The following is a 20,195-nucleotide window of genomic DNA, read 5'->3' as shown; positions in this document are numbered from 1 at the left end:
ATCAATTGATTACAGTTAATATGACCAACAAAAAGACAATCTAAATTTGTGAGCCACATGATAGGACACAGTGACAGTACAGCATTCTTTTGTGACATGCCTATAAAAAATGCATAATCTGAATCCAATTGTGGAAACCCTAGTGGCGTAGTGGTTAAGAGCTACGGCTGCTAACCAAGAGGTCGGCAGTTCGAATCTGCCAGGCACTCCTTGGAAACTCTATGGGGCAATTCTACTCTGTCCTATAGGGTCACTATGAGTCGGAATCGACTCGAAGGCAGTGGGTTTTTTGGGTTTTGGAATCCAATTGTGGGGAAAGATCAGATATTCTACAAAATAACTAGCCTATAATTCTTCAAAAACATCTTAGGCATGAAAGTAAAATAAAAATTGAAGACCTCTTCCAGGCTGAAGAGAACTAAAGACATGACAGCAAAATGCAATGCATGATTCTGGATTGGTGAAATAGACAAAGTCTGTGAATTAGACGGTAATAACCTAGCAATGATAATTTCCTGATTTTGATCACTGTATTGGTTATATTTAATAGTATGCATGCACATATGTGTATATGTGTGAATGTGGAAGAGTGTTCTTGTTTATAGAAAATAATGCACTGAAGTATTTAGGGTAATGGAGTGTGATGCCTACACACTTGTAAATGATCAGAAACAAAGGTGTACATGTCAAATAAACACACTTACATATAAAGAATATCATAAAGCAGATGTAATGAAATGTCAATGTACAAATGGCGTGGGGGCATCTGACCCCTTCATCTAACTTCACAAGGAGGAGAGAGAATCATTATCAGCGTCAACAGCCTAAAGCTGATTCCTAGGAGGTGGCGGTCAGACATGCCTCCTCTGGCCAGCCCTTTTTACCAATTCTGACACTATCTGTCCCTTCCAGGACACTGTTTCTCTGCTGAGTTCGATAATTCTTTGCAATGCCAACACAGAACTCAGAAAATACAATTATGGGGTTTATTAGGGAAGTAACAGGATGCAATTCAGGATCAGGACTGATTCAGGATACAGTTCTTCAGTCAGGACAGCTTCTCAGCCATACCTGCAGGCAGGCCTCTCCCTTGGCCTCTTGGCCCCTCAGCCTCTTGGGCCGGCCCAGCCTCTGCCCTGCTCAGGCAAGTTTTACAGAGGTCTTTAGCTCAGTTAATAAGTGCCTGGGGACACCCCACTCTGCCAGTAAGTATCAGCCAGTAGGTGCTCAGCTCTCTCGCTCCATGAGTCAGCAAGCCTAGCTCCACCAACAAGTGCCCAGAGGCACCCCATTCCACCAGGAGGCCTCCTGTCCAAAGGCACTCGACTTTATCACTCCACAAGTCCACACATCCACTCTAACTGCCTTGCTCCATGGGCCGGGAAGCCCAAGTGCTGTCTTGCATCAGTTTCCTGGTTCTGCTGCTGCCATCTCTCTGCCACTGCTTCCCACTGTCTTGTGCCATCTCCAGTGTTAGAGCTCTGTCTCCTGGGTCTAGGAGGTTCTCAGCACAGAGACCCCAGGTCCAAATGACACACTCTGCTCCCACCTCTTGTTCTTGGCACTAGTGAAATCCCCTCTTTCTGCCTCTGAGATGGCTTATTTTAAGCCTAATGGGATGGCAAAACTGACCAATCCCTTCATTAGGGTTCCATATACCTTATTTGCATGATTCCGTCCCATTATTAGCAAGCTGTCCACTTCCCTTGATGGGCTGCAAGCACCTTATTTGCATAGTCCCACTCAATCATTTGGTGGAAGTTACAAGACCATGGCAAGAAAGGCCATATAAAAGTGATCCATCACCGCAGTCAACAACTGGGGAATCTCAGTGAAGGTTAGTTGGCAGTTCTTTGTACTTTCAACATCTCCGTAAGTAAAATTATTTCAAAATAAAAATTAAAAATAGCTACCTAGTCACTCTCTAGTATATCTCTATTTTAATTTTTTGCACATACTCGAGCTCACACTTTACTTATTTGTTCATTATCTATCTCCTACCAAGAGAATGTAAGTTCCATATGTGTAGAAACTTTGCCTACCTTGTTTACCACTTGCTTAAATAGTACTTAATACATGGTGAGTCCTCAAATATTTATTCAATCAATGAATGAAAAGTTAACAGTATTTATCTCTGGGCCAAGAAATTACACATTACTTTTGTTTCTATCTCTTATTTTTCTGAATTTTCCAAGTTTTCTACAGTGATCATACATTTTTATAATAAACTTACTATATCCAAAAAGAGGCTTCCCGTTCCAATCCTCCACCCCTACAACTACCCTTCTCTTAGTCTTCCCATCTCAATGAATGGTACCACCATCCATTCAACTGCTCAAGCCCAAAAATCTATGAATCATTCTTGATCCCTCTCTATCATCTCCATGCAATGCCCCCTCACCTGCCACCCTACAAAGCCTTTTGGAACACACCACGCCAGCTGAAAAAAGCTGACTAGGATGATGTTAAATATCCTAAATAAAGTTAAGCTTAGAAGAGCAAAAACATTTGCTAACTTCATCTTGGCCCTAGAAAATAAAGACATGTTATTTTGAGATGAACTGAAGGTGCCACCAAGTGGAGAAAAAGTATATATATGATAGGGAAAAATCTAGGCATATCACGCTTTTTTTAAGCTTGGCTTAAAGTATTATAGGTTTCCAATACTTCCAACAACACGAAGTATATTCTCCTGATATAAGCAAAAACAATAATTTATATTATCATGCATTAAATAGCACAAAGCTTCTGCCTTTCTATCCTCAACAATTTTTTACCTTGTCAAGTTTCATGTAGATACAAACTATTTATTTGGTTTATATACCACTAAGTAGAGGCCCCAGGTGGTGCAGACAGTTAAAGCACTCAACTACTAGCTGAAAGGGTGAGGTTCAAATTAACCCAGAGGTGCCCTGGAAGAAAGTCCGAGTGATCTACTTCTGAAAGGTCACAGCTTTGAAAACCCTATGAAGCAGTTCTACTCGGCACGCGTGGGGTTATCACTAATTGCAATTGACTCGACAGTAACTAACAACAACAATAATTCTATGTGAAAGCTACCTACCATAAGAATGAAAATAAAGACTTTTGTGTATTACCATATTGATGCTGGCAGTTCGCCAACTTAAATGAGGATAAAATTGAGGGTATCAAAAGTGGTACAAGACTGTAGTTGCTATCTGCTGAAATACTTTCAGAGCATCCTACTCAATTAAACTACTAAATTCCTGAAGAAATTAAAATCTCTTCACTGATCTGATAAGAGAATAAAACTTAGATAAGAAAATGAAGGTACTAAGAAAAATATAATAGATTATATAAAAAAAAAAGATTACAGTACAGTATTATTCTACCAGCTAGTATTTATTAAAAGTGACTATAAACACCAAGTGAGCAAGGTCATCTATAATTCACTCACCACTGTGAATATATAAACCCATCTGTGCCTGGGACATAGCATAGTGGGGTACTCAGTAACTACTTTTTGAATGAAAGAACCATTTGTAAGCAGACAATGTGCAATTCTAGGCAATAACTTTTCTTATTTTTGAGGTACTTGTAGTTCCCCCGCATGTTCGAAATGTTTGCTTCACCAAGCATACCTATTGTTTATCTATTGGTAGACCTAGCAGTCTTACTGGCTGCTAACAGATTCAAAGAAATGATGCACTGAGGAGAGACAGATAAAATGAACTAATTTTCTTACAAGATTTCTAACGTTTCCCACAAGATCAAGGAATATTACGTGACCATGTAAGTTCACTACGTAGGTTCACAGAAGTGAACCAGGAAGTTCCTGGATTCTATGAAAAACAAATCTTTTCCTGGTGAGATTATTTATGCAGCTACTGAACAGACTCACAAGACATATCATAGGCCACACCTGGCACCGGGTTACACGAAAAGATAACAGGATAGTAAAAGGAATCATAGCTTGAAGCTGGGCAGCATCAGGTGTTCCTCTCACTGGGAGCCTTGCAGTAATTCATACAGGTGATAAGATCACTCAGATATCCACGAGCTGCCTGAGAGCTCTCTTCTTTGACTCTCTAGGTGACACAGCACAGGGAAATGAGAGCTACATCAGACAGGTGCTGCCTTGGTCAGGGAACCCCAAACAGGGCACAACGATCAGGTATTTATAACTCCTCTCAAACAAGATGCACTTTACCAATCAGGGGGCAATTTATCTAGCAATACAGTTAATAAATTCTATCTTACTGGTTTCCAGGGTAACAAAAGGTCAGATACTGTTAACCCTTTTACCCATAAATTTATGAAGTTGAAGTGTATATTAGGTAAATCACACTGAAATCCCACTGCTAGCAACAACCTCTACCCTGACTTCCAGACTAGTATTTTTAGCTGTCTAACCAACATCCCGACTTGGTGGTCTAACATGCATCTCATACTTAACAAAGACGAAGTAGAACACTTAATTACCCCTTCTAAACCTGCTGCCCCACACTACCCTGCCTTCCCCATCTCAGTAAGTGTACCACCAGAATGCAGGCCAAAAATTCTGAAGTCATCCTTGACTCCTTTTTCTCAAAACCCAAACTATTAGCAAATCTTGTTGGCTCCCTCTTACCTCAAAATATGTCCCCATAGTCGGTAGCCTCTAAGATGGCCTCCAATGATCCCTGCCTCCTGGTATTCACATTCCTGTGTAATCCTCTCCCCTTGAGTGTGGGCTGGACTTATTGACTCACTTCTAATAAACAGAATACAGAAGCAGAAGTATGGGATGTCACTTCCAAGATTAGATTTAAAAAGACTGTGGCTTCCATCTTGGATGTTCTCTCGATCTCCTCTCAATTGCTTGTGCCGGGGGAAGCCAGCTGCCATGTCATGAGGCAGCTCTGTGGAGAGGCCCACGTGAGTGCACTTGGAAGCAAACCCTCTGAGGCCTGTGTACAGCTACATGAGTTTGGAAGCAGATCTTCCTCAAGTCAAGTCTTTCGATAACTGCAACCCCAGGCAACACCCTGACAGCAGCTTCGGGAAAGACCCTGAGCTAGAGGCACCCAGCTAAGCTACCCTTGAATTCCTGACCCAGAGAAATTGTGAGATAAATGTTTATTGTTCTAAGTCCCTAAATTTGGGGTAATCTGTTGCACAGCAGTAGATAAATACAATCCCAAATCACACCACTTTATCACCAGCACCCTAATCCAAGCCTCCTTCATCTCCTGCCCAGTCAACCACATACCTTCTGCCTAACTGATCTGCCTGCTTCCACACTGGCTCCTTTCCTCTATTCTTCACACAGCAACCACACAGGTGCTTTAAAAATGTAAATTAAGTGATAGAAGTTATCATAAGTAATGGGACAGATCAAAAATCAGGTGGTTCTCAATAAAATGGAGCCCTGGTGGGGCACCAGTTAATGGCTTGGCTACTAACCAAAAGGTCGGCAGTTGGAATCCACCAGCCACTCCCTGGACACCCTATGAGGCAGTTCTACTCTGTCTTATAGGGTTGCTATAAGTCAGAATTGACTCGACAACAATGGGTTTGATTTTTTGGGGGTACTTAATAAAATGCAATGAGGAGAACATGGTATCATTTCTGTGACATTCCCGGAAAGATGCGTAGCCTGACTCTAGTCATGAGGAAACAGCCAACAACGACATACTGAGAGATATTCTACAACACAACTGACTTATGATTTTCAAAGTCAAGGTCACGAAAATCAAGGAAAAGCTGAAGAACTGGTCCAGTATGAGGATGACTACAGAGACATGAGGACTACAGACAATGCGTACTTACAGCCTCTTGTTAGTGATCTACCACTGTTAATTTCCTGATTTTGATGGTTGTATTTTTTTATTATGGTTATTTCCATGACTGCTAACCCAAAGGTCAGCAGTCTTAAACCACTAGCAGCTCTGTAGGCAAAAGATGTGCCAATCTGCTTCCGTAGAGATTTATAGTGTTGGAAACTCTATGAGGTTGTTACGAGTCGGAACCGGCTCGATGGCAGTGGGTTTGGTTTTATTAATTGTGGTCATATAGGAGAAAATTCTTATTTCTAGGAATTATACACTGAAGTATTCTGGAGTGATGGGGCATCATTTTGGCAACTTATTTTCAAATGATTCAGGTACTTATAACTTTTCTATAAGTCTGGGCTTGTTTCAAATTTTTAAAAATGTGACTCAGATCATCCTAGCTTACCTTATAGTGACTTTCCAAGAATACAGAAAAAAAACTCAAAGTACTTACAAGATCTACATGGCCTGGGCCCTAGCTCTTTTTCCTACCACATTTCTTAACATCTTCCCCTCACTCACTCCATTCCAGCCAAACTGGCCTTTCTGCTGTTTTTCAAACACAGCGAGCAATACATCTCAAACATACACGGCTTCTGCACTTGTGGTTCCTTCGGCCTGGAGTTCTTTCTCTCCTTCCACCTTCTCTTCTCCCCTTTTCTAGGTCTCTCCTCAAATGTCACTTCCTCAAAGAAGCCTTCCCTAAACCCTGCATAAAACAGCCTCCTCTCCAACCCCACCCATTGATCTCTATTCTCTTATGAATTCTAGCTTCGTATTATCTTCCTCCCATTTATTGTTACCTAAAATATGTATCAGAGCCCCTAGGTGGTGTAGTTACTCAACTCAGCTGCTAATGGAAAGGCTGCAAGTTAGTCTACCAGAGGCACCTCAGAAGAAAGGCCTGGTGATCTACCTCTGAAAAAATAGCCATTGAAAACCTTACCCCAAAAAAAAGACCAAACCCAGTGCCATCAGTCGATTCCGACTCATGGTGACCCTAGAGGACAGAGTAGAGCTGCCCCACAGAGTTTCCAAGGAGCACCTGGCAGATCTGAACTGCCAGCCCTTTGGTTAGCAGCCGTAGCACTGAACCACTACGCCACCAGGGCTTCCACTGAAAACCTCTGGGAACGTAATTCTACTCTGACACATATGGGGCCACCATGAGGCAGAATCGACTTGACAGCAACTGGAAAAAAAAATACATATATGCACACACACAAGCACACGCGTACACACACACGCGCACCCACACACGCACCCGCACACACAGAGCATATTTGTTTTTCTGTCTCCCACTTAAGGACAAGGACTTTGTTTTATTCACTGTTGTATCGCCAGTGCCTACAATAATGCTTGGTATCTGGTAGGTAATCGATAAAATTATTTGAATGAATAAAGAGAAGAATTTGTATTTGTTATTCATGACCATACATACCTAGCTCTCTAATTAAAGATAAATCAACACAACTTCACATTTATTTATGGATCAAATGAAAGGTTGGAGTTCACAGATTTAGAATTCCACAATGTATTACACTCAGCAAGGAGTGTTTGAGAAACAAACAGCTGAGCTTATCCAACACCACTTCTTCCCTCAAAGATTCACAAGCCTTTAAGCTTCTCTTACAATAAGGAGCATCAAAGGCACTCTGCGCTCAGGAGTCTCCTCTCCACAAAGAAATCAAGCTTTGTATCCTCAACTGCCCTCAGGCACCTGCTAGAGCGACCTTATCTTCTACAGCTCTCAGCTTCTTTTTCATGTGATCTCAGATCATGTAAAGGACTTGCATGCCTGAACAGTACATTTATCTTTTCAGAATTTTTACTATTTTATCATTTTAAGTGTGTTTCATCTCACATAATTTCAACTGATATTCCCCATCCCCAAAATATGGACTCTGATGTTAGATGAGTGTTTTGAAGGAGACAGACCTCAAACTGAACAAGATAGCCCACATGCCTTCCATATCCTTCCAGGATCAACACCATTCAACAAACAAACAATCAAAAAATAGGAGGACACCTCAGCTCCTAAAGCTTATGTTCCACTTTGAGACTTTGGTCTCCAATAATCCCCTGACACATAGAAAGCCGGCTTAGAGAAAAGTGATAGCTCTAAATGTAAAATCGCAGCTCCACAGATCTTAAAAGAACAATGGAGTATTATTTCCTGTTAAAAAGAGCACAAAACCCAGCAGCCCCAAATGCAGCATGAGGAAGCTCCTGATCAGTGCTGCTTTCCCCTGCTCAGAACCAATGAGCTCTACAGAAAGACATTACCCAATGCCACGGTCAAACTGTATCACTGACATGGTTCAGTACTCCCAATGAGTTCAAGTAGTAGACCAGAGGTTGAAAACTGGCAGTTTGTGGGTGATATAAACATGTTTTGCTTAGCCTGTATGGTATTTTTAAAAACTGCTCTGTCCAATAGGGTAGCCTATTGAATTTAAATAAAATTTTAAATTCACTTCCTCATTCACACCGCTAACATTTCAAATGCTCAGGGTCACAAGTGCCAGCAGGAGGTACGGAATATTTCCATTATCTCATAAAGTTCTATAGGGTATGGTGTATTTAAATTGTCAAATTATTAACATTTAAAAGACAAGAAATCTCACGAAGACATCCAAACTTCCAGCTTCTCTTAAAAAACTTACCTAGAAACTCCAGGCTGAATTCTTACCTGATAGAACTGGGATGAACTAACCAGGGCTATGTTATGGATTGTCCCCCAAAAACATGTGTTGTAAATCCTAACACCTATAACTGTACTTACGATCCCATTTGGGAATGGTTTTCTTTGTTATGTTAATGAGGCAGTAGTATAGGGTGTGTCTTAAATCAATCTCTTTTGAGATATAAAAAGGCAGATTAAGTAAGCAAGCAAGCAGAGGGGGAGATACACGCCACATGATTGCCAAAGATCCTAGGAATACAAGCTGAAAAGAGACAAGGACCTTCCTCCAGAGTAAAGAGAGACTGCCTGCGCCCTGAATGTGGACTTCCAGCCTCCTAAATTGTGAGAAAGTAAATTTCTGTCTGTTAAAGCCACCCACTTGTGGTATTTCTGTTATAGCAACACCAGATAACTAAGACAGGCTACTATCCTTTTTGAAAGAGAATGTGCTCTCTTCGTCATTGTAGTCCTCACTACTCCCTATTGTCTTACAACTGCACTTCACTCACTTTTGATACATGCCTGGATTTCCAATCGAGTCTTTATGCAGGTAGCAAATACTCTGGGATTATCCCAGTTTCTACTCAGTAGAGTAGAACTATTTCTGATTATCAAGTTCAACTAAAATAAAATGTCATAGCCAATCCATCTATACTTATTTCTAGTTTTTTGGTGAAATTTTCTAGAGCAACAGAAAACGACCTCCAGAATTTAATTGTATATCTCCCATAAGGTATTATTTCAGCAACCTACTAAGGAGATAAAAGTACTTTGCTTTGAAATATTTTGTACAAAATTTGGTAGTTTAAGTAAGAACATCTAGAATTTTATTTCAAAATATGTATATTACAAAATAAAAATTTTTATACTTAAGGTATTTTAAAGGAGCCCTAGCGGAACAAAGGGTAAGTGCTCAGCTGCTAACTGAAGGGCTGGCAATTTGAATCCATCCAGTGGCTCCACGGGAGAAAGATTTGCTCCCGTCAAGATTACAGCCAAGAAAACCCTGATGGTTGCTATGAGTTGGAAATCGACAAGATAGCACCTAACAAGAACAAAAGTATTTTAGAGTTCTCATTTTACAGATGGGGAAACTAAGCCCCAGAGAGGCTAAAGAACTTGCTTCAAGTCAAACTGTCAAATAAGATCAGAGCCAGAGTTCTTCTGGCTACACTGCCACGGCCTTCCCTTCTGTAGTCAGGTGATACTGTGGCATACTATTTTTTCCCAAAGACAGGCACACCACTATAAATTCCAATATATAATATGATGATGACACACATCCATCAAGATGGGAGGTCTATGTTCCCTTTAACTGAACTTGGGCAGAACTTTGTAACTGCCTCAACCACTGGAATCTGGGAGAAGTGATACTGGATGATCTCTGAAACTAAGTCAGAAAAGAGAAGGTGGCCTCTGCCTGACTCACCCTCTCCGTACACCTGCCTGAGGAAGCCCTGGCCACATGAGGGTATTCCAACCCACAGCCCCAACTATCACCCCAGCTGACAGCAAGCATCAACTGCCAGACACTGAATGAACAAGTCTTCGTATGATTCCAGTATCCAGCCTTTGGGTCTTCCAGCTGAGGTCTCGTACATCATGGATCAGAGACAAACCATCCCCGTTGTCTTATCTGAACTCCTGACCCACAAGAATCATGATAGATGATTGTTGTGTTAATCCACTAAATTTCAAAGCAACTTGCTACACAGTCATCAAAACTGGAACACGTTTTCAGAAGAATATCACTGACTGCCTTACACAGAGACATTAAACAAGTATTTGTGTAATGAAACAAATATTGACTAGTTAAAAAAAACAAAGTTGACTTAGCTTACCATTCAGGGGGTACCATGCTTCCATCTACATCCCAAAATGTGTTTTTGCCATTCATTTCAGTAGTATATGTAACCCATCGGTGACGACCTACGTTGAAAGGGCAGCATTTAGAAAGATGTGAGAAATAAGGGCAACTTTTCCTAAAAACCATAATTGCAGGCTTTTAAAAGAAACAAAACTTTTTTTATTAAGAAAAGAGTTCTTAGCACTCTTACATAAGGGAAATGTTAGAGGACTAATATCCTGGGTGTGTTAACGAAGACAAGTTCCAGGAACTATGTGGAAAACTTATCAACAGTTGGGACACCACTATAGCAGAGTCTGTCACCAGGGACTGAAACAACTCACTGCTGTGGGTGGGGCTGCAGCCTTTCCCACAGAGGTGAACTGTTGCTTCTTACCTAGCTCCTGCCAAAGGAGCAGCAGAGGAGAAGGAAATGTGTTCCCAGCAGCTCAATGTATTCAGAGAAAAAAATGCTCCTCCTGAGACCTTGGCAGGAGAAATGTATTCACAGCAATCAAACCTGAATTATATGTTTCCAGAGAAATGTTTTTAAATGATCACCTCAGATCCTTTTGGAAACTGGTGAATTATACATAATAAGCCAACATGAAAAATGATAGTTCAATAAGTAGGATAGCTTATGTCATCAAAATAGCATGGCTGCATTCTTTATTTAACAGTTTTCTATGGGATAGTTGGAGGCATACTCACTATTTACAAAACTGCTTCTACTGGGGGGAAAAATGCACTGAGTTCCACATAACTAATTTGCCCTTCAATTGGCAAAGACCTAGGTTTCCATCAAGGCTTTGTCACTTGGTATCAGTAGATATTAGGCAAATTGTATGAGCCTCAGATTCGTTATCTATCATAAGCAAATGATTATGTCTACGTCTTAAAGATGCTGTGAAATGTGAAAACTAAATAAAAATGTTATTTAGCTCCGTATCTGGCATATAAGTTCACAATACATGTTAATTCCGTCTCTCCCTTCCTTACTGTCTTCTAAACCCCTAAATGGGGAATACTGAACTAGTGTCTATAATAGATTTTAAACTTTTAAGCAAAAGGTGATCTGCGTTTACTTTTAAATGTTTCCTAAGTAAATATATACTCAACAAATTGGCTAATTTTATTAAGGAGAACTCAAACTTGAGGATAGACAGCTAAAAGTACCCCCACAATGGGGCAGGGAAATGGGAAGGGCAGATGGAGGAGAGCTAGAGAAAGGTTTCAGAGAGTTAAGCCATGACAGCAGAGCTGCGCCTTGACAATCTTGCAACATACATCAAAATTTAAAATGTGGATTCTCACACTTAGCAATTCCAATTCCAGGAACTAAGAATATGTGTTTAACAGTAAAAATCTGAAGGCAATCTAGATGTCAATAGAGAAGTGATTAAAAATAATGGTCCATCCATAAAGTAGAATATTGTGTAGCAATTAAAAAGAATGCTGTGAAAAAAATTTAAATAAGAAAACACAATCAACCAAACAAAAAAGAATGCTATAGATCCAACTTACTAATATTGAAAACTGATCCATAATTTTTAAGTAGAAATATTTGTACTTATGAACAATATGAATGGTATAATTCCATGATTAAAAAAGAAAAAAAAGTAGGTCTGAATATTCATTAAACAATTAAAAAAAAAACTGTTAAAAGAATGTAAAACTACAAGGGAAAATTTTCATTTTTTACTTCATATATACTAATTTCAATGGTTTACAATGGCATTTATCATTTTTAAAATTAGTAATAATAAAGATATTTACATTCTGAGGAAGGAAGGAAGAGATGAAAGGAAAAATAATTTTACAGTTGTAACAACAAAGTGGTGAGGTGGAAAGAATATACTGGCCTGAGGCTCTGCCACTAATGAGCTGTGCTGTTTGATTAACCCCTTTTGGTTAAAACATTTCCTTGAGCCTCAGTTTCTTCAACTACAAAACAATCATTTTTAGATAATCTCTTAAAATTGTTCCGGGCCTAAAATTTTATGAGTTGTATAAGTATTAAAAATATAATGGTTAATAGAAAACTTAAGGCTTGCTGTTTACCTCTAGTAGGCCAACTTGTAACCCATCCAACCACACATGGGTCATACATTCCCATAAGAAATTCCTAACTTAATGACTCAGTTTCTCCATTTGTAAAATGGAGAAAGTTAAAACACCAACCTCACAGAGATGTTGAAGATTAAAGTAGATAATATGCGTTATGTCCTAGCACAGAATCTAGCACAGGGTAAGCACTCAAATGCTAAATGCTAGGGGAAGGAGATCAATTTCTCCCTCTTGATTCTTTTCATCTCAATCAAAAGGGAATTTCTGTAGTATTATAAAAGCAACAAATGTACCTGATTTAAAAAAATTCAACAGTTCAAGAAAGTAATAATTATATATATACATATATACAGGTATATATATATATGTGTGTGTGTATATATACATATATATATATATGAGTTCTTGTTATATATCACGGAAGCAGCAGTCAAGAAATCAAATGACATATTGCATTGGGCAAAGCTGCTGCAAAAGACCTCTTTAAAGTGTTAAAAAGCTAAGATGTCACTCTGAAGACTAAAGTGTGCCTGACCTAAACCATCGTATTTTCAATTGCCTCATATGCATATGAAAAGCTGGACAATGAATAAGGAAGACCAAAGAAGAATTGATGCCTCTGAATTAAGGTGCTGGCAAAGAATACTGAATATACCATGGACTGCCAGAACAAACAAATCTGTGTTGGAAGAAGTATAACCAGAATGCTCCTCAGAAGCAAAGATGGCAAGACTTTGTCTCACATACTTTGGACATGTTATCAGGAGGGAAGACTCTCTTGAGAACTCATGCTGGGTAAAGTAGAGAGTCAACAAAAGAGGAAGTACGCTTGGTGACATGGATTGACCCAGTGGCTGCAACAATGGGCTCACGCATAACAAGGACTGTGAGGATGGCACAAGGCCTGGCAGGGTTTCCTTCTGTCATACATAGGGTAGCCGTGAGTGAGAACTGACTAGATGACACCTAACAACAACAACAATATGTACCAAGCGTTAGGCCAATGGTTCTAAATTGGGGTAATTTTTGCCTCCAAGGGGATATCTGGCAATGTCTGGAGGCATTTTTGGTTGTCACAACTGGGGTGGGTGTTGCTTCACATCTAGTGGATAGATGTCAAGGATGCTGCTAAACATCCTACAATGCATAGGACAGCCACAGCAACAAAGAATTATCTGGTCCAAAATGTGAATAATGCCTAGGCTAAGAAACCTTGCATTAGGTTAAGCTTTTTCCATTCATTTCTTTTTCTTTTTTTTTTTTTTAAAAAAAAAAAAAAACCTTATGAGGAAAGTATTACTGTTGTTTCTACTTGATAGACGAGGAAACTGAGATTTAGAGAAGTTAATTAAGTTGCAGTTCACAAAGCTATAAAGTAGATGGTAGAATGTCAAATCTATACTATCTGTACCACTGTTATGTTTCTTGTGTATGGTCATGAACTGAATTGTGTCCCTCCAAAATATCTGTCAATGTGGCTAGGTCATGATTCCCAGTATTGTAAGACTGTCCACCATTTTGTCAACTGATGTGACTTCCTCATGTGTTGTAAATTCTATCCGTATGATGTTGATGAGATGGATTAGCAGCACTTACACCAATGAGGTCTATAAGATTAGAGTGTGTCTTAAGCCAATCTCTTTTGAGATATAAAAGAGAGAATTGAGCATACCACCTCATACCACCAAGAAAGCAGTACCAGGAGCAGAGTGCGTCCTTTGGACTTGTTCTTGCGCTGAGAAGCTCCTGGACCAAGGGAAGACTGATGACAAGGACCTTTCTCCAGAGCCGACAAAGAGGGAAAACCTCCCCTTAGAGCTGGTGCTCTGAATTTGGACTTCTAGACTCCCAGACAGTGAGAGAATAAATTTCTCTTTGTTAAAGCCACCTACTTGTGCTATTTCTGTTACAGCAGCATTAGGTGACTAAGACACGTATCATTCAAAAAATTTTATGTGCACAAAGAAGCATATTTATTTCCTCCCTCCAGAGGATTACAAACATTGTTCTGCAACTGGGTTTTGTTTTTGTTATACATATCTTCAACCTCTTTCTAGGTAAAATTCATGTATCATTCTTAAAAACAAAGTATTCTAAAAAATGAAGCCCAATTCATTAGTATCCAACTGATACACAGTAACATTGCATTTAGAATTTACTGCTGAAACAACGCTGCAATGGGGGGATCTTTGTAAACTTGTTCTTGTGTACTTTTGCAAGAATATTTATTTGTAGCATGAATTATTTTAGAAGTAGGAGTGATGAGATAAAGGTATGTGGAATGTAAATTCTGACAGATATTACCAAACTGTCTTCCAAAAAGAATGCACTGAAATATTTATTCCTATGGCCTTTCCCCACATTAAGATTTATCAGACTGACAGATATTTCAAAATCTGAAATGTGAGAAAAAGGTAACAATGTTTTTAAAGTTGTATTTCTTTAATTACAAGTGAGGATGATTATCTTTTCATGTATTTATTGGTTGTTTATATTTCTTTTTCTGTGAATTAACTTTTCCTGTTTTCCTACTGAATTTTTCATCCTTTTCCAAATACTTTGTAAAAGTTCTTTGTCTATTATAGAAAACAGACTTAATTCCCATCTCTGCCCCCCATTACTCATACAAAAAAATACTATACTCACCAAAAAACTGCTTCTTGTCTTCATAGTATTTGTTTCCGTATTTGTCCTCACCTACTAAGGTACCAACCTTTGCATCATTTGTCCTGTTAATGCCCAAAAGAAAATACTTTAGAATGAGTGACACTTTCTTCAAGTCACAAACAGAAATAAGATGAGTATACCAACTTTCAGACACAAAGGCTGCTGTGCCAACTAGAAAAATGAGGAGATGCTGAAGATGGTCACTGGCTGTACACTTTTCGCCTTCATCTCCCGGCTCACACCACCCAATGTTGAAGAATCAGCTTTCTGGTAAGAGTGCTGGAATTTCAGTTCATGTTCCCCCAGTGTCATGCAGACAGCAGGATGGGAAAGGATGAACAGATCCAACTGATGTGATAAACTACACTAACTATACGGAAGCACTATCTTCAAATTACATAACTACTTTTATCTACCATTCCTGTGCCACGAGACACTGGAGTTAAAAAACCTTCAGGAAATCAGGACGCCAACATACTTCATCTTCTTAAAACGATTTATCTCTCGCCTCCTTCCTTCGACCCTAGGACTCCAACTCAGTTTCCGCGGACGATGCTGCTCGTCGGACTGAATGAATGTCAGGGCTAGTAGGGACCGTTCAACCTCTCACTGGACAGAGAAGGAAACTGAAGGCCAGTCAAGGGAAGAAATTTTCCCAAGGTCACACAGCGAGTGTCTGGCAAAGCCCATCACTCTCCATGCAGTACGAGGGGCAGAGAGGCACGCCAAATCCCGTCGCCCGCATGTCACAGTTCGTCTCTAGAGCTGGCTTCCGTCCTGCCCTGGTGAGATCCCTGGAAAGACTTCGTTCCCGGCCCTGGAGCCCCGGGGAAAGCAAAGATTGGGTCGGTTGTCCTTGACAGGAGCCACAGGTTCCCCAAGGAGACCCAAACCCGGCCCCTTTCCAAGAAACCTGCCACCTCAAGTCCAGCCCCAGAGGCCTAGAGCCTGGCTCTAGACGCCTACCTGAAGAAAACTCGTAAATAGCCACGGAGGCCGCCGTGGCCGGTGACCTGCTCCAGCCCCCGTTTCAGGACCTGCAGGTACTCCATCTTGTCCCGCAGGCCCAGCCTCTCCGCTGCTCCGGGCAAAATCCACCGGCCGGAAGCGGACACTCCGCGGCCGGGAGCCGGGGAGCAGAGGGTTCCCACGCGCACGCGCGTATTCTGTGGAGGTAGCGCTGCGCATGCGCGAGAGCTGCTCTAGTCTGCGGGGTCTCCTTTCGGTTTCCAGGGAAAGAGCCGTGGTTTTCCCCGGAAAAAAAGGAAATCGGTCTAGAAGGCGGCGGAAAGCTCACCTAGCCCAGGGCTCAGTTTTCTTACCTAAAATGCTTTTTTTTTTTTTTTTTGTAGAATATATTCTTTAGACTTTTTTCTATCATGAGGTTACGTAGGAGATAAATCTTTCTTCTTGATTATTTATCTGGACATAGAATTATAGGTTCAAAATAATTTTCCCACAGAACTTTGAAGCCATTGCTCCATCAGCCTCTAATATATAGTTGATAAGAATCTTGATGCCAATCAGATTCCTGTTCCTTTGCAAAAAAACTTGTAACTTCTTTGAAGTTTTTCAGATTTTTTTTTTTTTGCCGCGAAATCTTAATGAGTATTTATTTAGGGATTTTTGTTGTTATCCTTATTGGAATTCAGCATGATTATTCAGTTTAGAGATGTGTGATTATTAATTAAGGAACTTTTCTTCTAATAATTACCCCCCTCCATTTTTCTCTTTCTTCTTTCTGAAATCTGATCATTAGGTGAACATTATACCTTCTGAAAAGAGCCCTTAGTGGTGAAGTGGTTAAGAGTTTAGCTACTAACCGTAAAGGTGGGCAGTTTGGATCCACCAACTACTCTTTGGAAACCTCTGTGGCTACTCTGTCCCATAGGGTTGCTATGAGTTGGAATCCAGGGGTTTGGGTTTTTTGGGTACCTTCTGAATTGATCCTCTGTATCTTTTTTTTTTTATTTAATCTTGTAGCTTTATCTGCGTATTTTCCATTTCTTTGTGCTCTACATTCTGAGCCGTTTTTTTCAACTTTATTAATTTATTCCTTGTCTGAATCCATTCTATTTAATCTTGACATTATTTTCGTTTCAACCCTGGTATTTTTAATTTTAAGGACTCTTTCTTGATCTCGGATTACTCTTTAGCATCTTGTTCTAACTTTTGCCATTAGGTTGATATTAGTATTGTTATATAGAGTCAAAGAAAACTAAAGAGGTATGCAGAATTCATTTAGATGTTGCCTTGCCCATATCAACAAAAATATTAAAAGAAGGTACATTCTTTTAGCCAGTAAAGAAACTAGTAAATAGTACAGTGATCTTGGCAGAGATGTGAGACTCTTTGTTCCAGAATGTAAGTTTCCTGAGGGTAAGGACATTGTTTTGTTCACTGCTCTGTCCCTAACAATGACCCCTGGTAGCACAGTGGTCAAGAGATTGGCTCCTAACTTAAGGATGGGCAGTTTGAACCCCCCTGCCTCTTTGACAGAGAAAGATGTGGCAGTCTGCTTCCATAAAGATTACAGCCTTGGAAATCCTATGGGGCAGTTCTACACTATCCTGTAGGGCCACTGTAAGTTAGAATCAACTTGATGGCAATGGATTTAGTTTTTCTGGTATGTCCATAACACCCAGAAGAGGATGGCACATGGTGGACTCCCCATTTGTATTTATTGAATAAATGATTGGCATCAATGTGTCTTTAGGGCCAGATGGGATAATTCTAAAATGCTCTAAGAAAGCCAAAGAAATGAAAAGTCTACCCAAGCAGTAAAAAAAGTAACAAGTTAACTGTTTCAGTGGTGATCATAGACCTCGCAGAGTACAAGAATTAGGTAATCATGAACCTAGGGATATGAGCCATGGCACCAACTCATCTAAGGAATATGGGGACTCTGATGTATCTGTAGTGACTGCAAGGGAGATCTCAAATTTGTCAGCCAGTTTAAGAAAAAGATTGTCCTGGATGTCTGAAGCCTAATTGTCATGTTGTTGTTGTTAGTAGGTGCTTCAGAGTCAGTTCTGACTCATAGTGACCCTAAGCAGAACAGAATGAAACAGTGCCTGGTCCTGAGCCAACCTCACAATCATTGTTATGCTTGAGCCCATTGTTGTAGCCACTGTGTCAATCCATCTCATTGAGGGTCTTCCTCTTTTCCGCTGACCCTGTACTTCACCAAGCATGATGTCCTTCTCCAGGGACTGATCCCTGCTGACAGTCTCGCCATCCTTGCTTCTAAGGAGCATTCTGGTTGTACTTCTTCCAAGAAGTAGGGTTGCTCTGAGTTGGAATCAATTTGACAGTAACAGGTTTTCCAGTTAATACCTCTGGCTGCTAAGCAACTTCAGCCCACCAAAAGTGGTAAATTCCAATTTTGGAGGTATGATGAAATTGTTTCCTTAGCCTGGCCACCCTGAGCCAGACGCCAATGTCACCAAGCATGCAGACCGTGGGACCAGAGTGCCACACTAAAGCCTAGTATGGATGGGACACCCCCCTTGCTGGACTGCCATGACCCAATGGCATCCTCAAGCCCGGGTCACTTTCAAGCCTGGGCAATGCTGGTTCAACGGACCTCCAAACCCATCAACCACAGACTTATCAGTGCCACAGCAGCTTTCTCACAGTCTGTGCAAACTGAGCCCATTGTGACATAGAGACTCCTACCAACCGTTACCTGACAGCGAGGGCAGTGACGGTGCTTAACTGCCACCATTCCCTGGACCATCATGGACAAGAACCACAGGGACAGAAGCAGTTTGGGTGGGTTACCAGAAAAAGACCTACAAACAGAGCTCAAAAGAGAAGCCGGTAAAAAAGACTGGACCAGTCTGTCCAAGTCCTCTGTCTTAGTTACCTAGTGCTGCTATGACAGAAATACTGCAAGTGGATAGCATTAACAAACAGAAGTTTATTCTTTCACAGTCTAGTCGAAGTCCAAATTCAGGGTGTCGGCTCTGGGGGAAGATCCTTGTCATCAATCTTCTCCTGGTCTAGGAGATTCCCAGTGCAGGGACCCCAGGTCCAAATGACACGCTATGCTCCCAAGGCTGCTTTCTTGGTGGTATATATGAGGTCCCCCGTGTCTCCCTGCTCCATTCTCTTTTATATCTCAAAAGAAATTGGTTTAAGACACAACCTAGTCTTGTAGATTGGGTCAGCCTCATTAATACCATAGAGGTAGGATTTACAACACATAGGACAATCACATCAGATGACAAAATGGTGGACGATCACACAATACTGGGGATCATGGCCTAGCCAAGTTAAATACATTTTTGGGGGACACAATTCAATCCATGACATCCTCATTGTGAAAGATGACCATTCCTTTGGATTGATGAAACCCATTGCCATGAAGTGGATTCTGACTCATAGCAACCCTATATAACAGGGTAGAACTGCCCCATAGAACTGCCCTATAGGGTTTCCAAGGCTGTAATCTTTACAGAAGCAGACTGCCACATCTGCCTCCTGCAGTGGCTGGTGGGTGTTAACTGCAGACCTTTTGGTTAACCACTGTGACACCAGGGGCTCTTTATTTGAATTAGATGGAACCACAATACCTCAGCTTTTTCTTTTGGAGGCTATCAGGGACAAGGAAGTCATTACCATGCCCATTGATACAGCATTTAGAAAAGGAAACTCATTTCAATGGACTTCATGTTGAGATACATGTACAACAAGGAATCAGTTGATTGGGCTGGAGATCATAATAAACCATTTACCATTTTTTCTTGGAAAAGTGGGTGTGAACAAAAGACCACAGGTATCCAGATGTGGAGAAAAGTCTCTCATGAATAAAACTGATGGTAAAAAGGTTGCAGTGGTATCCATGGATACTCAGGAAACCTTTGATAGTCAACTTCGAGAGAGTCAGCCAAGTATTTGTCCTTAGCACAATGATCAGCTCAATACAGTTATGTAACTTAACCCAAAGTGTCCAAGATGGTGATCTTCAGCACCTCCAGCCTTTCACTGAGTATGGTAGACTGGCAATGGAGGAAACCAGGGCCTTGAACCGATTTGTACCAGTCATGCTGACAAAGTGACACCAGAATAGACCCAAATTTTTACAGTTTGGGTGATCTGGCACGATAACTGGAATGGGAAAAATTACAGGTCAAAGCCCTGGAATGGGAGA

At 40.6% G+C, this 20,195-nt stretch overlaps 1 protein-coding gene across 1 annotated transcript in view; it reads right to left on the bottom strand.

Moving 5' to 3' along the window:
• Positions 1-16,190, bottom strand: part of NDUFA12 (NADH:ubiquinone oxidoreductase subunit A12) — a 30,904-nt gene extending 14,714 nt beyond the window's left edge. Inside the window, exons 1-3 of the mRNA XM_003405265.4 lie at positions 16,007-16,190; positions 15,020-15,102; positions 10,302-10,389 (exon numbers count right to left, since the gene is read on the bottom strand). Coding sequence (XP_003405313.1) covers positions 10,302-10,389; positions 15,020-15,102; positions 16,007-16,092 — 257 coding nt within the window. The 5' untranslated portion in view covers positions 16,093-16,190. The remainder of the gene's footprint in view (positions 1-10,301; positions 10,390-15,019; positions 15,103-16,006) is intronic.
• Between the last annotated feature and the right edge of the window lie 4,005 nt (positions 16,191-20,195).

This window comes from Loxodonta africana, chromosome 4 (assembly GCF_030014295.1).
Source record: "Loxodonta africana isolate mLoxAfr1 chromosome 4, mLoxAfr1.hap2, whole genome shotgun sequence".
Classification (NCBI taxonomy): domain Eukaryota; kingdom Metazoa; phylum Chordata; class Mammalia; order Proboscidea; family Elephantidae; genus Loxodonta; species Loxodonta africana.
The sequence above is the reverse complement of the archived record's forward strand: the minus strand, read 5'-3'. Positions and strand labels throughout refer to the sequence as shown.